This window comes from Salvia miltiorrhiza, chromosome 2 (assembly GCF_028751815.1).
Source record: "Salvia miltiorrhiza cultivar Shanhuang (shh) chromosome 2, IMPLAD_Smil_shh, whole genome shotgun sequence".
Lineage (NCBI taxonomy): Eukaryota > Viridiplantae > Streptophyta > Magnoliopsida > Lamiales > Lamiaceae > Salvia > Salvia miltiorrhiza.
This window is the reverse complement of record NC_080388.1, coordinates 65,461,305-65,478,480: the sequence shown is the minus strand read 5'-3', so window position 1 is coordinate 65,478,480 and position 17,176 is coordinate 65,461,305. Positions and strand designations below refer to the sequence as shown.

The 17,176-nt window shown below is 37.3% G+C and overlaps 6 protein-coding genes across 6 annotated transcripts; 3 read left to right on the top strand and 3 right to left on the bottom strand.

The window, feature by feature from the left end:
- Nucleotides 1-874: 874 nt before the first annotated feature.
- On the top strand, nucleotides 875-2,791 carry LOC131013056 (plasma membrane-associated cation-binding protein 1). The gene is made up of 5 exons (XM_057941059.1): nucleotides 875-1,621; nucleotides 1,700-1,807; nucleotides 1,913-2,002; nucleotides 2,117-2,201; nucleotides 2,276-2,791. Exons 2-5 carry the CDS (start codon nucleotides 1,700-1,702, stop codon nucleotides 2,557-2,559), a joined length of 567 nt encoding a protein of 188 aa, XP_057797042.1. The 5' UTR covers nucleotides 875-1,621; the 3' UTR covers nucleotides 2,560-2,791.
- Nucleotides 2,792-3,774: 983 nt separating this feature from the next.
- Nucleotides 3,775-4,087, bottom strand: LOC131013058 (40S ribosomal protein S28). Its single transcript, XM_057941061.1, has one exon. The coding sequence runs from the start codon at nucleotides 4,085-4,087 to the stop codon at nucleotides 3,890-3,892; it is 198 nt and encodes a 65-aa protein (XP_057797044.1). The 3' UTR covers nucleotides 3,775-3,889.
- A 1,701-nt stretch (nucleotides 4,088-5,788) lies between these two features.
- LOC131013054 (uncharacterized) lies at nucleotides 5,789-7,189 on the bottom strand. Its single transcript, XM_057941056.1, has 5 exons — nucleotides 6,871-7,189; nucleotides 6,597-6,797; nucleotides 6,421-6,509; nucleotides 6,288-6,352; nucleotides 5,789-6,200 (listed from the first exon to the last, which is right to left on the bottom strand). Exons 1-5 carry the CDS (start codon nucleotides 7,106-7,108, stop codon nucleotides 5,849-5,851), a joined length of 945 nt encoding a protein of 314 aa, XP_057797039.1. The 5' UTR covers nucleotides 7,109-7,189; the 3' UTR covers nucleotides 5,789-5,848.
- Nucleotides 7,190-8,859: 1,670 nt separating this feature from the next.
- LOC131013053 (peroxidase 7) lies at nucleotides 8,860-10,269 on the top strand. The gene is made up of 2 exons (XM_057941055.1): nucleotides 8,860-9,276; nucleotides 9,351-10,269. The coding sequence occupies exons 1-2, from the start codon at nucleotides 9,046-9,048 to the stop codon at nucleotides 10,083-10,085; spliced, it is 966 nt and encodes a 321-aa protein (XP_057797038.1). The 5' UTR covers nucleotides 8,860-9,045; the 3' UTR covers nucleotides 10,086-10,269.
- Nucleotides 10,270-10,354: 85 nt separating this feature from the next.
- On the top strand, nucleotides 10,355-12,714 carry LOC131013052 (pentatricopeptide repeat-containing protein At4g20090). The gene has a single exon (XM_057941053.1). It carries the CDS (start codon nucleotides 10,679-10,681, stop codon nucleotides 12,572-12,574), a length of 1,896 nt encoding a protein of 631 aa, XP_057797036.1. The 5' UTR covers nucleotides 10,355-10,678; the 3' UTR covers nucleotides 12,575-12,714.
- A 381-nt stretch (nucleotides 12,715-13,095) lies between these two features.
- Nucleotides 13,096-16,902, bottom strand: LOC131013057 (small RNA-binding protein 11, chloroplastic). Its single transcript, XM_057941060.1, has 4 exons — nucleotides 16,723-16,902; nucleotides 13,730-13,798; nucleotides 13,546-13,652; nucleotides 13,096-13,460 (listed from the first exon to the last, which is right to left on the bottom strand). The coding sequence occupies exons 1-4, from the start codon at nucleotides 16,838-16,840 to the stop codon at nucleotides 13,332-13,334; spliced, it is 423 nt and encodes a 140-aa protein (XP_057797043.1). The 5' UTR covers nucleotides 16,841-16,902; the 3' UTR covers nucleotides 13,096-13,331.
- Nucleotides 16,903-17,176: the final 274 nt, after the last annotated feature.

Sequence of the window (17,176 nt, the reverse complement as noted above, 5' to 3'; positions counted from 1 at the left end):
TTCCTTATCGGTAAGAATCAAATATTTGTGTTCGTCCGATATTCCTTATATCGAAGCAACGGTTTGCATTTGCTTTCGGTATTCATCTCACACTGTTGACACTTGTTACATCACATATTTAATTAAAATCAATAGTTCAGGATGATTTTTACAATACTACTGAAGAAAAAGGAAACTGTACGATTCTCCCCCTATATATATATATTTAAATTTAGAAGTGCAGCATCTTTTATTGTCGTGATTTTATGCATGTCACCTCATACACTTGCACGTTTGATGGATGAATTCATTGTTGGAATTATTTTGGAATAGATTATTCAAGGTGGATGATACGATGGATCTTTTATAGCACCAATTAGTATGTTGGCTTCTCACTAGTACTCTGTTATATATCGTCATTTTTTCCCATTTTAATATTTCAATTCAACTCGATATTTCGTACTAATCAACATTTACATTTTTCATCAATCTAATTCAAAATTTTATTATCCATAGTATAGCTAATATGTTTCAAACAACGTAATTGAGCGTTTCCTCGAAATGCATTCATTAAAGTAAACTATATTAAACTCGGATCTCTTGTGTGTTGTACGGGAATAAAGAGAAAATGATGTGTGTTGCTAATATAGGTGAAAATGTGTTGGCTTCTTTGTAGCTCCAATACCCCACCCCTCATCAATCGCAACACATGTATTTCTGATGCTCATTTCAAACTGTATATTTAATTTGAAGATATATAATATATCATAGATTAAGATTGTGTCTTTAATGAAAATTTGAATTGAAGGGAATATGATAGTCTCAAAATTGGAGTTGAATGAATGCGTAATGTGAAAATATATAAAAGACATGGAATTAAATGATAATTTGGGTATATGTGTAGTGTAGTGTTGAGTTTTGAGAAGAAGGGAATTTGATGGTGTGAAGGTTGGTAGAGTAGTTATAATGGTTGCAGCGAGGCAGTTAATATAAGTGAAAGTGATTGAAGTGTTGTTTGTCCGAATAGAATAGCATGTGTTGTTGACAAGTAAAAACCAGCGAGGCCACGTTTAACAACAAGATGATCAACAATACATACAATTGAGATGATGATGATGATACATGCATGTTGTTGGGTTGGAATAAGATTTCGAGTTGGACAACAAAATACTACTCAATTAATGAGATAGAGAGATGTATGAATGTATATTATATAATGTAGTAGGACCTCTCTCACAGATGGGAAATGGGACCCCTGTGTCATATTGGCTCCTCTGGATGAGCTTCATTGCCAGCTAGCTGCCCCTGCTGTTGCTGTTGCTTCCTCTCCTCTCTTCAACATGATTGATTTTCTTTTTTCATTTATTAATTAATTAATTCCAGTCTCCCGCAATCATCACCACCGTATAATCATACAGTATACATCAATAATTAACATGACATTTCTGACCCTATCAATATTTGCCTCTTTAGTTTTGGTTTTTAAATATATATGCGCTTGTGTTGTTCTTGCTCACACGCATTATAACTTCACATTTCTTATACTAATATATACTTGCACCTTTCATTCTCATCATCATTATTGTTTCTCAACTCCCCACACCTTATCTTCTGCTCCGCCCTCATCGGATCAATTAACAAGGTTTTTCTCCTCACTTAATTTCTTAATCAACCCAACTATTTCATCCATCTTATTCATATCTGTGTTTTTCAACTTCAGATGGTGAACTACTGGAAATCCAAGCTTCTTCCCAAGATCAAGAAGGTTTTCGAGAACCCCAAAAAGGCAGCCGGTCTCGAAGCTTGCAAGACCTTCGATGAATCTAAGGTACATATATATATGCTAGCTTCTTTAATTTTCTGTTAATATATTCATTTCGTTGCAGGTGTTAGTGTTGATATATATATATGTGTGTATTACTGAACTGAGCAGGAGCAATATTCGAAAGAGTGTGAAGAGAAAAAGAGCGATCTTGAGCCCAAAGTTACCGAAATCTATCAAGCTTCATCTACTGAGATTAAGGTATATGTGTATATATGTTCATCGATTTTTATACATGGTTGATTCAAGTAAAGCTATGTACTTAGCTGGCCTGCTCTCTCTAATTATATATAACATGTTTGAATATATACATAGGCTTTAATCAAGGAACCAACGGATTCAGGTGTGAAGAAGCACTCGGCAGCAGTCCAGAAATTCCTCGACGAGCTTGCTAAGATCGGTATGCGTCCCTACCTTTTCCAGCTCTAGCTATATATCATATCATGTGTTGATATATGTTGTTGGTTGGGCCAGAATTTCCCGGTTCAAAAACAGTGAGCGAAGCAGCTACCAAGGTTGGACCAGCATATGTGTCCGGTCCGGTTTTGTTTGTTTTCGAGAAGGTCTCTACGTTCGTAGTGACGACGGAGGAGGAGAAGAAGGAGGAGGCTGCTCCGCCGCCGGCTGAGGCCCAACCCGAGACCAGCGGCGCTGAGGTTAAAGAGAAGGAGATCGCAGTGGAGGCGGCGGCCGAGGAGAAAGCTGAAGAGCCGCCCAAAGCAGAAGAACCAGCAGCAGCTGAGCCGCCGAAGCCTTGACCGGGAAAAGAAGGCCCGTCGTCATCGTCGTCGTGTGTTGTACCAACTGGCAACTGCCATATATGATGTTTGTATATGTGATGATTTGTTATTCTTTATTTAAGTGTCAAACTAGCTAGTCTTCAAACCTCTTTTTTATTGCATGTACTATTGTTTGCTTGAGATTGTATCTACAGTTTGGGATGTACACGAAAACTTTGTTGAATTTCATACCATTTCGAATTCGATACCACACGCTGTCTTAATTGATTTCTGTATTATAGACAACTCATGTCTATTTGGATGATGCATACTTCTGGTGTTATTCATGGTTGAGTAAAAGTTGCTTCTCTTATAGATGAATCCAAATACATCACAATGATGTTTAGTAATGATAACAATGAGTTTCAATCATGTCGGGAAAAGACAAGTTAAATTTGAAATTACAACACATAATTTAACTGACAAAAAAGGTAAAACACACAGATTTCCCTGTCAGGCCTCTAACAAGTTTGTGAAATAAGGAAGAAATGGGCTTTTTGGGAATCATACATTAGAAAGTAGGTAAGATTTTCACCCAATGCATATATGTAGAGTATGATGTCAGGATGAAAACAACATGGAGTTTATCTAAAAATCAAATTTGGGCCCATTTAAAGGTTAGCCGTCTGTACAGTTGCTTGGGTCGGGCCCACACAATTGAAGATTAAATACTCGATAGCAAATGCAACAATAACGTGTACACGCACGATGATGAATATTACTCCATCCATCACGTGAAATCTACAGTTTTAATACTTTGATCGTAGATATATTTGAGTGAAAAAGACAAAATCACAAAGATGAGTGAAAAAATAGATCCATTGAAATTACTGTGTTAATCGATTGAATTATTTTAAAATATTAAATGTGAATGAAATTTAAAATATGGAGTAATAAATATGTGAGAGCTATGTACAAAATAAAAAACCCACAGAACAAAAGGAATACTAAATTCCCAGAGCTTGAATGCAACAATCAGATTATTCTAGAATATTAAATTAAATACAAATTCCGTCGGGATTGAATTAGACAATCTTTTCATGAGTAATTCGTGTTTTGAACAACATCAAAAGATCAACCCATAAAAGGTTTCATATCCAAGTAAGATAAAGGAAACGACATATCCATGTTCCACCAGAAACACTATTGAACGATTTTTGAAGAAAAACCAAAAGCTAATGATCAAAAGTCAAGTTGAAGAAGCATTTCAAAGTATATTGGCAATGTGAAGTGAGGAAACAAAAACAGCAAGTGGTGGTGAATCAAAATTCTCAACTACATTTCAAAACAGCAAAAGAGATGGATGAGATCAGCGCAACCTTCTGGCCTCTCTCTCAGATTCGAGGAGGGTAAGAATATCACCCTCCCTAACAGGTCCCTTCACATTTCTCATAATGAAACGGTTCTGATCATCGAGGAATTTCACTCTCACCTGAGTCACCTGCCCCCGGGATCCTGTCCGACCAATTACTTTCACCACGACTGCGTGCTTGATTTGTGATTCCATTCTTCTCTTCTCTTCTGCCAACACAAACCAACTAATCACACATCTAGAGATTTTCATAACCAAGCACTTGAAAAACTTGAGCTATCAAACAGATTTCAACTAGCATTCAAGGTCACATTTCAGTAATGGCTGTTGAAATTTTAAAGCTAGCCTATACCCAAAACTCCTACCAAAACTTCAAGCCTTCAAAATTACAGAGTTAATCACTAATTTTGGGACAACAATTCATCCTTCCCAAATGCAGCAGTCGAAACACTCACATCCCACACAATAGTAATACTCTACATGATACTCTGATTACATTAAGCAAGCTAAATAGATGACGAGACAAAAAAGAATTCTCCTAATGATTATCTGCTTCAATCTTTCAATAAATTTGAATTGATATTGAACTTCCATTACCACCACAAAGACAGCGATACTATCACAAGAAGCAATTCACAATCTCATAGAAAGCAAGCAGTAACGAGCCAACATGAACAATCAAAATAAAATAAAAAATCCCCAAACCTGGCAAACATATAATCAACAATGTAAATTCCAACTAAAACCAAATCAACTGCAAATTTAATTAAAAAGAAACTCGAAATAGTGCGACAAAAAGAAAAAAGCTTGAATCAGTACATACCTGGAAGGCTGGAACCGAGAATAGAGATGGGGAACGACGGCTATGATCGCGGCTAAAAGAACCCTAGTAGGAGATTCAGTTTAAATGAGGGCTTTTCACACTGTTATGAGTCTTATGACATTGTTGCCCTCCTTCATTTATTCTTTAAAATTTATAAGAAATTACTTATTTCTATTAAATATTGATTTATTATAATCTTTTCAAAATTACAAGTTAAGTGATATAATTAATCTGCATATAAAAATATATTTTGTTATTAGAGGTAGAGTAAATTGACAAAATCTCATCCTCATCGAGTTATCATGTTGAAACGGGGTCCAATTATAAAAAAGTTAGAATTATTAAATAGTAGCACAGCAAATATAACATTTGAGCAGGAAAGTGATTGCTCACTATTGGATAGATTTTTTTTTTTAAGATTTAAGATAAATATATGTTATACTTGAATTAATCAAATAATAATTACATTATTATAAATTAATTTAAACATTCAAACAAATATAATTCAATATTCACATAAAGTACAATTCACACATTATCAATAAATTTAAGTATACATTATTAGTGTACTTTTTGTGCATTGCGATGCGTCGTACATCAAAAATTTTATTTGTGAATATTTCAAGACTTATGAGAATTTCACGATGATATTTTAATTATTTAATATTGAGTATTATGAAATTGTAACATAAAAATAGCAAACATGGAGTACCATGCACTATTTTATGTTTAATTTATTTACAAAGTTTTAATTGATAATTTTACTCTTTAATTAAATTTATTTATATGCTTTTATATTTTTATATCTAATATTCTCTCTGTTACACACGAGTTTTAAGAAATATTTAATACATAATATATTGAAGGGAAAAGGAACTCATTACATTTTAGAAAAAAAGTCGTAATGTGTTGTAGATAATGTGTAAGATCATATCCCAAAATAAAAGTGATACTTTATTATGGTCGACGAGTGAAAATGAAAAAAATAATACTTTATCATGAGAAGGAGGGAAAATGATTTAGGTTAAATTAAGCATGTATTTTGCAATATAGGTAAACATTACCCCCCAAAAAACAGGTAAATGTAGTATTTATTGGAAGTAAGTAGCATACATAGGATGGGGGGGGTGCAATTAGGCAGCGGCGGCGTCGGCGGATGGCACCGTTTTAAGGACGATGAGGGTGTCTCCGAGTTTGACGGTCTTTCCGTTTCCTGGTTGAGTAGCAAGTGAGTCGGTGCAGACCAAGTTCTGTCCGAAATAGACTTTCCCTTTTTGGTGTTTGTTGTTTGGTCGCAGGGCTTTATCGGAACGGAAGCTGAGCAGAGTGTCGGTGGGCTCTGAGCCGCCGGCTGTTCCTGTTTCCTGATTGACAGTCGGCACCTTGCACCGCGAGCATAGTTTCACACCCTTAAATGTTGCATTCTTAATCCTCATCTCCGTCCACAAATCTTCACAAAACGGTTCGCATCCATCCACCAGGATACTTCATATATATGCACAAATTAAATTAGTCAAATACTGACATCAATTTCATTCACTATTACGAATATGTATGATCATATATATATACTTGGGTCTGAAGCGGTTGACAGCCACAGGTTCCTTGAGACGAGCATTCAACGCATCCATTGATCCCTGCAAACACAACACATATACATCGATTGATTCAATTTTAAATTTCACATGAATTATTACGTACGTACCTGAGACAGCAAGAGGAAAGGATACATATCAGCAAACATAACATTGTATCCAGGGGCGTAATCAGCCTCCACCTTCCTTACTCCTGATACTACTGCATCATGCAATCAATTCATACTAGCTAATTAGATTAATATGCACGATTAGTTGTTAATATTTGGAAGTTAGTTGTATGTACCATGGTTAAAACGCACTAGGCGGGAGGGTTTTCCAAGATAATTAGAGAACCATTGTGCAGCAGCAGCTCCTTCATCAACTGCGGATCCACTCCATTCCCACACTGAGATGCCATCCACCTTTTCACCACTACCACTTGATGATGATGATGATGATTTCACCAATGCAACCTTCAGAACTTCCATGCCTGGGGCCTTTATCTCTACCAAAACAAGTGGACACATATTTTATGAGTACATATTTTCAGCGACGAATTGTAAAGAAACAGATCATGCCTAAAAAAGAGTGGTTGCTTGGGTGGCAATCGAGTGAAAATGCTTCATGTGGGAGTTGGGTTTGAACGAGAGCTAGCTTTGGTTCCACTCTTTGTGTTACAGCCCTGCCTTTGGAGTTGACCACCACCCACTGCCGATCCCACCGGAATCCAGTGGAGGAGATGGGAGCCTCCGCAACAGATATTCCACCGCATGATTTTATTGGGTACACATATATTGCCTTCACTGCAATTACCATCTCCACTCTCCAGACACTGCTTTTTCTTTAATTTCCCCACTCAATTTCATTCCTTACCCGGCCCCTATTTATACACTCACATGAATATTGGGCCCTTCATATCATATATAATTAATAAATGATAATTCCTTTTATATATTACTAAACTCTAATTAGGACATGAGAGATTAAGCGATGTATACTCACAATATAATATATTATAATTATTTTTAATAATACTAATGATCATATATTTATTTATTCACAATATATTCAATTACTTTTATTAAAACTTGGAGGTTCTCTCTTAAAATAATTATGCTTATGCAACGCATGAAATATATAGCTAGACATGGATAGCGTATTTTATATTTGTTCAACTTAACATCAAAAGATTCTTCGCTTTATTCTTCTTTATCTCTTCTTTTGTTCCCTAGCTCCAATCCACATTATGGAAGCAAGAATAATTAATTACGACAAACTTAACTAAATTAAACTAGTAACTTTGTGTATGTATCCTTTCAATTTTGTAGAGAATAGATAGGCTGAATTAATGAACCATAGAAATTTAAGGGCGGCCGGATGGATATTCATAATGATTCGTTTCAGCTTTTCTCATCTTCAATTCCCTTATCTTTTTCATATACTCCCTCCGTCCCGCGAGTCTTGACACGTTTGGGTTCGGCACGAGAATTAAGGAGTTGTAGATTAGTGTTTTAAGTGTGTAATTAATAAAGTATAAAATTGATAAAGTATGAGAGAGAAGGTAATAAAAGTGATAAAGTAGGAGATAGAATATAATAAAGGTGATAAAGTAGGAGAGAGAATGTAATAATTACCCAAAAAGGAAACGTGTCAAGACTCGTGGACGGCACAAAAAGAAAAACATGTCAAGATTCGTGGGACGGAGGGAGTACTTCATTTTTTCATGTTCTTTTCTTTTAATACGTTCCTAGCTTATCTCTTTGGAGAATATCTATCCTTGTCGCAAATTACGTGTACCGATATTCATCTCTTGGTTAGGTGTAGGCTAGGGTCACAGGTATCTGGGCCTTACTCTTTCTTCTTCTATGATAAGCCCAATACACATCTTTAGCCCTCAAGTCAGCCTATATTATTGGACCAAGTATCTTTCATTGTTCCGGCCCACTTTGATGCTTAATTTTTGCAATACTCTTCTTTTCTTTCTTCTTCCTTCTTTCTTTTCCATTATATTTATATCCCAACTTAGTAGTAATGTTTTTTTTTTGCCAATGATGCTCAGCTCAAGTGGCAAAGATGATGCACACCCAAAGATATTCTTTTTGTGAGATGTTTGGGTTTAATTTCACTTGCATGCCATGTAGTTTTTCCATTTTTTCACCTTTGAGTCTCGTCTGCATATTTGAATACCTCTTGTAATTCTAATTTAAATATATATATATATAGCGAATTTCATAGTTTATTTTTCTTATTTGTCTTTGATAAAATTCTCTTCCTTCGTTGCTCTTAGATGTTTTATTTACCCAATTATACTTTTTATGTTACATATCTCATGTTCCATAGCGAATTCACCAGTGTTAAAATCATTATAATTATAAAGATTTATATACAATGAATATTGACGGATTTAATATAAGACGGATGAAAATGTAATGGAAAAAACTCGAACTAAAAAATAAAAGTCACAAAATATTTGATTAAATCCGTTGCCAAAATAGTAGAGGTGACAAAAGGCGGATGGTAGGTTGTAGTATATGTATGCACGTCGCTAATTGTTAATTCAGCAGAAACAAAAAGAATGTAGCAAGGTTCACGTCACCTACTCAATATTATTGGTTTTGTGCGCTCACGTTCATATACTCTTTCGCCACCACATGGATCTATATATATTAGCAACACTAAAATCCAACTCAAAATATTAAAATCTTGTGTAAGATCGTATCCCATAAGAACAAACAAAAAAGAAGAGAAAATTAATGGAGTCCATCAGCAGAAGCTGCTGCTACGCATTGCTGCTGGTGGTGGCGGTAGTTGCAGTTGAGGGCAGCGGCTACGAGTACGACGAGGATCTAAGTTTGTCGTACTACCGTGAGAGCTGCCCTCAGCTGGAACAGATCGTCCACAAAAAACTCAAACTCTGGCTCAAAAACGACTCCACTCTCGCCCCTGCTCTCATCAACCTCCACTACCGTGACTGCGCCGTTAGAGTAAGCATCATCACTCTTCTCCAATCCACATTCATCCGATATTGATATATACTAATATATATGTCTGTATGCAGGGATGCGATGCTTCGATTCTCCTAGAGCACGAGGGAAGCGAAAGAACGGCCAAGGCCAGCATGTCTCTGAGGGGATTCCAAGTGATCGACGACATCAAGTCCGAGGTGGAGAAGAAGTGCCCCAAGACGGTGTCGTGCGCGGACATCCTGGCCTCGGCCGCCAGGGACGCCACGGGGGCCGTGGGGGGCCCCTTCTGGTCGGTCCCGTACGGGAGAAAGGACGGGCGGGTGTCCCTGGCGGAGGAAGCGGAGTCCCTCCCCAAGGGGCGCGAGAGGATAACCGAGTTGGTGGAGCTGTTCCAGTCCAAGGGGCTGAACGTGCTGGACCTGGTGGTGCTCTCGGGGGCGCACAGCATCGGCAGGAGCGGCTGCGCGGCAGTCCAGCACAGGCTCTTCAACTACAAGGCCGACCCCTCCATCGACCCCAGGTACCTCAATTTCTTGAGGCGAAAATGCCGATGGGCGTCGGAGAGCGTGGAGCTCGACGCCGTCACCCCTAAGAAGCTGGACGTTCAGTACTACAAGAATTTGGAGAAGAAAATGGGGTTGCTGTCCACCGACCAAATGCTCTATTCTGACTCCCGAACAGCTTCCATCGTGTCTGCCTTGGCTTCACAACCAGAGGTATTCCACCATCAGTTCGCGGCCTCCATGATTAAGCTTGGAAACATCATCGATTATTCTGCCGACCAAGATGCTGAGATTCGCCACAAATGCAGCTGCGTCAATGCCTAACTACATTTTTCATTCAACTTACTATTACCCATTGCCATCTATATATGCCATAACTTTGATCAATTTTCACTTGTATGTTTTGCGCTTCCCTTCACGATCATTCATTGCATTTAATGTAATGTAATTTGAGTTAATCCACTCCTTCCCTAATATATATAATATGGAGATTAAAAACTTTCAATTATGTACTGTATTATTTTTCATCTCGTCACTTGCAATCCTTTATCCACTTTTTGGTTATGCCACTATCAATTGTGTTTTGTGTTTTTTTTTCTCCTATTTTTTCATCGTTCTCAATTTCTTCTGTATTAATTTGATTTTATTTATAATTAGAGTTCATTATATTCAATTAAAATTTATAGTAATTATTTTTAGTGAATGCGATTTGCGGCACACTAGTTTAATTTGAGTTGTGAGTTTCACATTCTAATTTCTATTATCAAAAATTCAAAATAGCCACAATCTTTTCCGTATTCGCACTTTTGACCCATTATATCTTACTATTTGAAAAACTTTTGAAATTTGCAGTTGAAATTAGAAACCAAACCTAATTGATAAATGTGGGTGATCAGAATCCGGCGGCAATAGTCGGAATGCCCGTCGGAAAGTTGTTTACTTGGAAGCTCTTAACAAAACGCCGATTCCAAACTCATCGTTTATGCTCTGCTGCCAAGTCCTTGAATGACCCAATTTCCGACTCAATATTCAGCAACACGCACAAGTCGGGATCCTACACGCGGGGTGACTCCACCTTCTACTCCCTTATTCAACACCATGCTCACTCCGGTGATTTCAAGGCCTTGGAGATTATCTTTCAACGGATGAAGCGCGAAAACAGAGCCTTTTCCGAGAAGATTTTCATCCTAGTCTTCAAGGCTTACGGCAAAGCACGTCTCCATCGTAAAGCCGTTGAAGTGTTCGATAAAATGGCGGATGAGTACAGCTGCGTGCCAACTGTTAAGTCCTTTAACTCTCTTCTCAATGTCATTATTCAGCAGGGCTTGTATCGTGATGCTTTGCAATTCTATGACTATGTTCTTAGCAATAAAAAACATATTTCTCCCAATGGTTTAACGTTTAATTTAGTCATCAAGTCGCTTTGTCGGTTGGGATTGGTTGGTAGGGCAGTTGACGTGTTTAGGGAAATGCCTGCTTCCAATTGCAAGCCTGATACGTATACTTACTGCACTCTCATGGATGGATTGTGTAAGGAGGATAGGATTGATGATGCTGTGGCTTTGTTGGATGAGATGCAAATAGAAGGGTGTGACCCAACTCCACCTACATTCAACGTGTTAATCAATGGACTTTGCAAGAAGGGTGACTTGGCCCGGGCGGCTAAGCTAATTGACAACATGTTCCTCAAAGGCTGTGTTCCGAATGAAGTTACTTACAACACGCTCATACACGGTCTGTGCCTCAAAGGAAAGCTAGACAAGGCAGTCAATCTTTTGAGCAGAATGTTGTCAAATAAACTCAGGCCAAATGATATCACTTATGGGACCATAATAAATGGACTTGTTAAGAAGGGACCAGCTGCTGATGCTTTGCACATGTTACTGGGAATGGAGGAAAGGGGGTACGCACCAAATGGGTATGCTTATTCAGCAATTATTGGTGGGTTGTTTAGAGAGGGGAAATCAGATGAGGCACTAAAATTGTGGAGAAAGATGATAGAGAAGGGATGCGAACCAAATACAGTTGTGTATAGTGCTGTTATAGATGGTCTGTGTCAAGATGGAAAGCCCCATGAAGCTGAAGAGTTTTTCTCCCAAATGATTGATGCAGGCTGCTTGCCAAATGCACACACATACAGCTCCCTGATGAAGGGCTTCTTTCAGGTCGGCGACTGTGATAAGGCAGTTCTTCTATGGAAAGAGGTGGTTGAGAAGGGTTACGTGGATAATGAGGTTTGTTACAGCGTGCTTATTCATGGTTTCTGCAAGAATGGGAAGTTGGAAAATGCTCTGGTGGTATGGAAGCAGGTGCTGGCTAAAGGACTCACACCTGATGTTGTCGCTTATAGTTCAATGATTCATGGTCTCTGCAATGTTGGCTTAGTAGAACAGGGTTTGAGCTTATTTAATGAGATGCTATACAAAGCATCTAACTCCAAACCTGATGTAATCACCTACAATATAATCATCAATGCCTTGTGCAGACAGGGCAGCATTTCCCATGCAATGGATATATTGAATTGCATGTTAAATGAAGGTTGTGATCCTGATTCAGTTACATGCAAATCTTTCTTGACAGCTTTGAGGGAAAAGCTTGATCCACCACTAGATGGTAGAGAGTTCCTAGATGAGCTAGCTCTAAGGCTACAAAAACGTGACAGAATAATTGGAGCTTCTAACATTATACAAGTGATGCTTCAAAATTTTCTTCAGCCAATGGCCTCCACTTGGGATAAGGTAGTTCGAGGGATCTGTAAACCAAAGAGAACAGAAGCAGTCATTAACAAATGTTGGGGTGACTTATTCTTCTGATCCTGCCAACTCAACTTATTTTTGATACTTCTGTAATATTGTTCCACATGGTTTTCAGCTTCATTTGTAAAGTACAGATCTTTGGCTTCCTTAATTGCACTACCTTCCTGGTAAAAATTGGAAATCTGAATGTTTTCTCCTGGTACTTCTCAGAAACCATCTTCCTGATTTCTGTTTGATGTTTGATTTTTTTCAGAACATTGTACCATGTCTGATATTTGAATAGATTTGTTCTCTCAAGTTACAACATCAAACCCACCTTTTTATATACAACGCATCCAAACACAAACTGAACAAAGCAGTGTTTTTTACTGCTTTTTTCACAACAAAAATACTTAGAAAGAAACTACAAATCCAACAACATGCATATGATATCTCAGAGATTGGCCTTGTATTTGTGGGTGATGTCATCATTACAACAAGGTAAGTACAATATTTTGGAACCTACACCAAACTTGACTTGATTATATGCTATAACTATAGAGCTTTTAAACATCTTTTGCCCTTGCAGAACAAGTTAGTAATTTCAAAATCAGGACATCTCCAAGTATTGTATCATCATCAATCAATGAAATATCAACAGTGGAAAATGCAAGAGGCCAAAAATGATTGATCAATAATACTAATTAATATACACTGATTTTTGTCGACCCCAGCGAATATAGTCAAATCCTATACTAAACGCAAACAAATCATACATTTCTGAAGCAGAATGAGGTCAAAATCCTTGTGAAATGTAGATAAACAGCAAGCTCTGTCACTCATCAACATCATCTAGAGTTGCCAAGCTTTGTTCTTGAGGGGGACCTGAGGTTCTTGGATATCCACCAAAATCACTTTTCCGGGGTTTTGCAAGTTCAACGAATAGTTGTCTCTCGTCAAACAACTGACCAGAAAAGGAAGAATAAATAAATAGACTCTTCATAAGTTATTTTTTGTCAATGAACCAAATCAACTGTATGGCATGGAACCTGATAATCCATGCTTTCTAGAGCTAGTAATGCTGCTTCTTGTGAAGTGTATTGGATGAATGCGAATCCTTTAGACTTCTGTCTAGCTTCATCCTTGATAATTTTTACTGCCAGTTGACGTAGATAAAACACCATAAACAAAATATATACAACTAAGTAGAAGAACAAATTCTAACAAATCTACCTTCCGCTATCTGCCCAAACTTTGAAAATTCCTTCAGCAGACGACTTTCACTTGCCGAAAAGGGTAGATCTGCATTCAAGTACAATTAATAACCACAATAGTCTTTTGAAATATATGAACAGTTCACTTTGCTCAAGTAAAAGGAAAATAATGAAAACCATATAGGAAGGGGATAGAAGAAGAATAAGAAGCACAAAAAGTCCTAACTAGAGGTGGCCAAAAAAACCGGAACCGGGAACCGAACCGTGAAACCGGACCGTCCGGGATGGTTCTGGAACCGGAACCGTGTTAGACGGTTCAGAACCAGAACCGAAACCGAAACCGTGTTCAGTCGGTTCGGTTCCGGTTCCAAAAAACTGAAACCGGCGGTTCCCGGTTCGGAACCGGGAACCGCCCCTAGAACCATATGGAACCGTGAACCAGGAACTGTCTGGAACCGCCTGGAACCGTCCGAACCGCCTTGATTTGCGTGCTTGGACTCATTCATTCAATGTTGCAGAAAAAGCTTCCCAACCCCATGCCTCTTGATTCCATAATTCAAAATTTAAATTTGAATTTCAAATACGAAGGTGTAATCACTCCCCCCTCATTTCTTTCTATAAATACCCCCCAATTCCTCGCCATTTCCCACACCCACACCAATCTCTCATCTCTCTACTACTCTTTCTCTGCATTCTAGACTTTCTAGTTCTACTACAACCATTATTCTATAAGCATTCTTCTCTATACTACTCTTTCCCACACCACTCTCATCTCTCTACTACTCATTCTTCTTCTATTATCATATCCCCATCCTCTTTATTACTTGCTCATATGTTCTTGTTGATTGTACTATGATTTTGGCTCAATTAGCACATTATAGTACTAAAGAAAATTTACAAAAATCCGTTGCACTCATGGTTATTAAATGGTTAAAATATTTTAAATATATTCCTAATGTTTTTTTAATTGTAAAATGCTTAGATCCGTCTTTCAAATACGAAGGTGTGTGCAATCTTTTAGAAATTTATTATCAATTTTTTATAGATATAAAATATTACGAGGGTCTTACTTATGAAGCTTTAGACTTGCCAATTTTTTTGGAAGTCAAAACTAGTCTTTATTGTGAGTTACAATATCTTTTTCAAGAATATACTTCAAAATATGGTGCAAATGTTAGTCGTAAACAAACTGTTAGGAGTAGTGAGTCTTCCTCTTATGGATTTGACACTAGTACTCAAGCGGGTCATATGCTTCAAAAAAAATTCGCAAACAAAGGTCATAGTAGTAGTCAATCACATTTTTTCCGAACTAGAAGAATACCTTAGGGAGCCAAAGGGTGGGGAATTACTTAATTCATGACCAAATGACGTGGACGTGTTAAATTGGTGATCAATTAAGCAAGGACAATACCCCATCCTTGCAATTATGGCGAAAGAGATCTTTTCCGTCCCGGCATCAACTGTAGTCGTCGAGCAAGCTTTTAGTGAAATAGGATACATGCTCGACGAACGAAGATCATACATTAGCCGAAGCAAGAGAGCAAGAAAACAAATGGGATGATTTGTTCGTAAAGTACCCCATATCTACGACCGAAGGCGAGTCCACCGATGCAAGCGAGTCATCTCAATGAATTTCAACTACTTGTTGCTTGTCCTGTCTACTCAATGAATTTCAAAGGATCTATAGCATCACTCACTCGGGTATGCCGAGAACTTGTGTATACTATTGGTATTCTGGTAAAAAGTCGATCAGTAAAAAGAAAAAAAGAAGCCTCAAATTGCTGGTACAATGAACACCACAATTTCCTTATAAAAGCTATACCAAGAGAAAGCTCTCCAATGTGATAAGGAATGTCTAGGCATAACATTATAATCCCAATAATGGATTCAAAACTTTTGCACTTGTACAGAGTTTGTGTCAAAGAAATTAATTCTAAGCCTCATCCATTAAATCAATGAGAAAGTATTGTCTACATTTTATAAGAAATAAGACAGTCTCCAAATGAACTCATTCTAATGCCAGCTAGCCAAGATAGAGAAGCTAGATTAATAGAAATGTTATATTAAACCCTCTGAATTTTGATTCCAATGGCTTATTTTACAAGACTGGCAAGCAGCCATGAAATCACACGAAGTTGCCAAAGTGGCAACTTCAATACTAGCAACCATTGTCTCCCTATAATTCTAAGTGAACTTAAGCACAGAGCTTACAGTTTGATGCACACAACATGTCATATCTGTAAATATGGTGAGAGTTGATTATTCCGATTTAAGATCCATGAGATAAATGAGAAACTACAATAATCCTAATCACGAGCATGAACCAAGGTTTATATTAACTGCAAAATAGCTATGCTAGCCTAAGCAAAAAAACAAAAATCATTTTGCAGCTCAAGTCCATACTTCTCCAATTCAATAGCTTGCTCAAGTATATATCTCAGCCATTATGAAATATCTTTCCGTCATTACTGTCACTCCCTTCCAATCAGAACGGAAACCCATTGTTCAATGGCATTGGTATTAGCAAACAGCGATGAGAAGACAGATAAAAAGGGCAAAGTAGATTCAAATTATTTATTCATTTTTTCCTTTTGGTGAGAAAAATGTGAGCTGAATTTAGATATGTCGAGGTTTAATTATTAAGCAAAAGTTAACAAATCTTGTCATTTTTGGCACTTCCCTGCAACTACAACATGAAGCTGGACAAGCCAAAATGCCTTCTAATTTAGTAATCAACTCAATTTGAAAAAATTAAAATAAAATCCTTAGTAACAATAAATGGAAGAAAGACTTAAAGCGTCTAATTCTGTGTTTATCAAGAAACATCCTTTCAAAATTGTTTCCTACGAAAGACAAAATACACAAATAAAAATAGCGTAGAACTGAAGTAAAACATAGAAGCTGAAGAAAAAAGGCTATATTTAATATGTTATGAGCAAGAGAAGAGAAGAATTGAGATAAATTAGGTGGAGAATGATGAAATCAAACGGATAGCGAAGTGAAATGACTTACTTTTGACGATAATTTTGCTGGCGAGAGGGTAAATCTCACAATTAATCTTTGAGTTTGGGGATTTATTGGTGAAAGGAGTAGAAGAAGAATAAGCAAGAAAAGAAACGCTGTTAGCCATTTCCTGCAAACGATCGGCTTCTCAACAATCAACTTGCACCTTTACTACCGCAATGAATCGAGTTAAACTTTAAACATTTCATTATTCTCCCTCCGTCCACTAATTCAAGGCCTACTTTCCTTTTTGGTCCGTCCACCAACTCAAGACCTATCTATTTTTAATAAGTTTTTATTCATACTTTAATTGGTGGGTCCCAATAAACAATACATTTTTTCTCCACTCAACTAATAAATAATATACTTTGTGGGTCCCTTTCTCCACTCAACTAATAAAAGTACTCCCTCCGTCCATGAAAAAGAGTCCTACTTACCCCATTTTTTTTGTCCATGAAAAAGA

Coding starts and splice junctions, on each gene's coding strand:
- LOC131013053 (XM_057941055.1), top strand. CDS start 9,046: ATGGAGTCCATCAGCAGAAGCTGCTGCTACGCATTGCTGCTGGTGGTG. Junction 9,277..9,350: donor ACCGTGACTGCGCCGTTAGA/GTAAGCATCATC, acceptor GTCTGTATGCAG/GGATGCGATGCTTCGATTCT.
- LOC131013057 (XM_057941060.1), bottom strand. CDS start 16,840: ATGGCTAACAGCGTTTCTTTTCTTGCTTATTCTTCTTCTACTCCTTTC. Junction 13,799..16,722: donor CAGCAAAATTATCGTCAAAA/GTAAGTCATTTC, acceptor ACTTGAATGCAG/ATCTACCCTTTTCGGCAAGT. Junction 13,461..13,545: donor TAGAAAGCATGGATTATCAG/GTTCCATGCCAT, acceptor TTTTCTGGTCAG/TTGTTTGACGAGAGACAACT.
- LOC131013052 (XM_057941053.1), top strand. CDS start 10,679: ATGCCCGTCGGAAAGTTGTTTACTTGGAAGCTCTTAACAAAACGCCGA.
- LOC131013054 (XM_057941056.1), bottom strand. CDS start 7,108: ATGGTAATTGCAGTGAAGGCAATATATGTGTACCCAATAAAATCATGC. Junction 6,510..6,596: donor CCTAGTGCGTTTTAACCATG/GTACATACAACT, acceptor ATGATGCAGTAG/TATCAGGAGTAAGGAAGGTG. Junction 6,353..6,420: donor CTTTCCTCTTGCTGTCTCAG/GTACGTACGTAA, acceptor TTGTGTTTGCAG/GGATCAATGGATGCGTTGAA.
- LOC131013058 (XM_057941061.1), bottom strand. CDS start 4,087: ATGGAATCACAAATCAAGCACGCAGTCGTGGTGAAAGTAATTGGTCGG.
- LOC131013056 (XM_057941059.1), top strand. CDS start 1,700: ATGGTGAACTACTGGAAATCCAAGCTTCTTCCCAAGATCAAGAAGGTT. Junction 1,808..1,912: donor AGACCTTCGATGAATCTAAG/GTACATATATAT, acceptor TGAACTGAGCAG/GAGCAATATTCGAAAGAGTG. Junction 2,202..2,275: donor CGACGAGCTTGCTAAGATCG/GTATGCGTCCCT, acceptor TGGTTGGGCCAG/AATTTCCCGGTTCAAAAACA.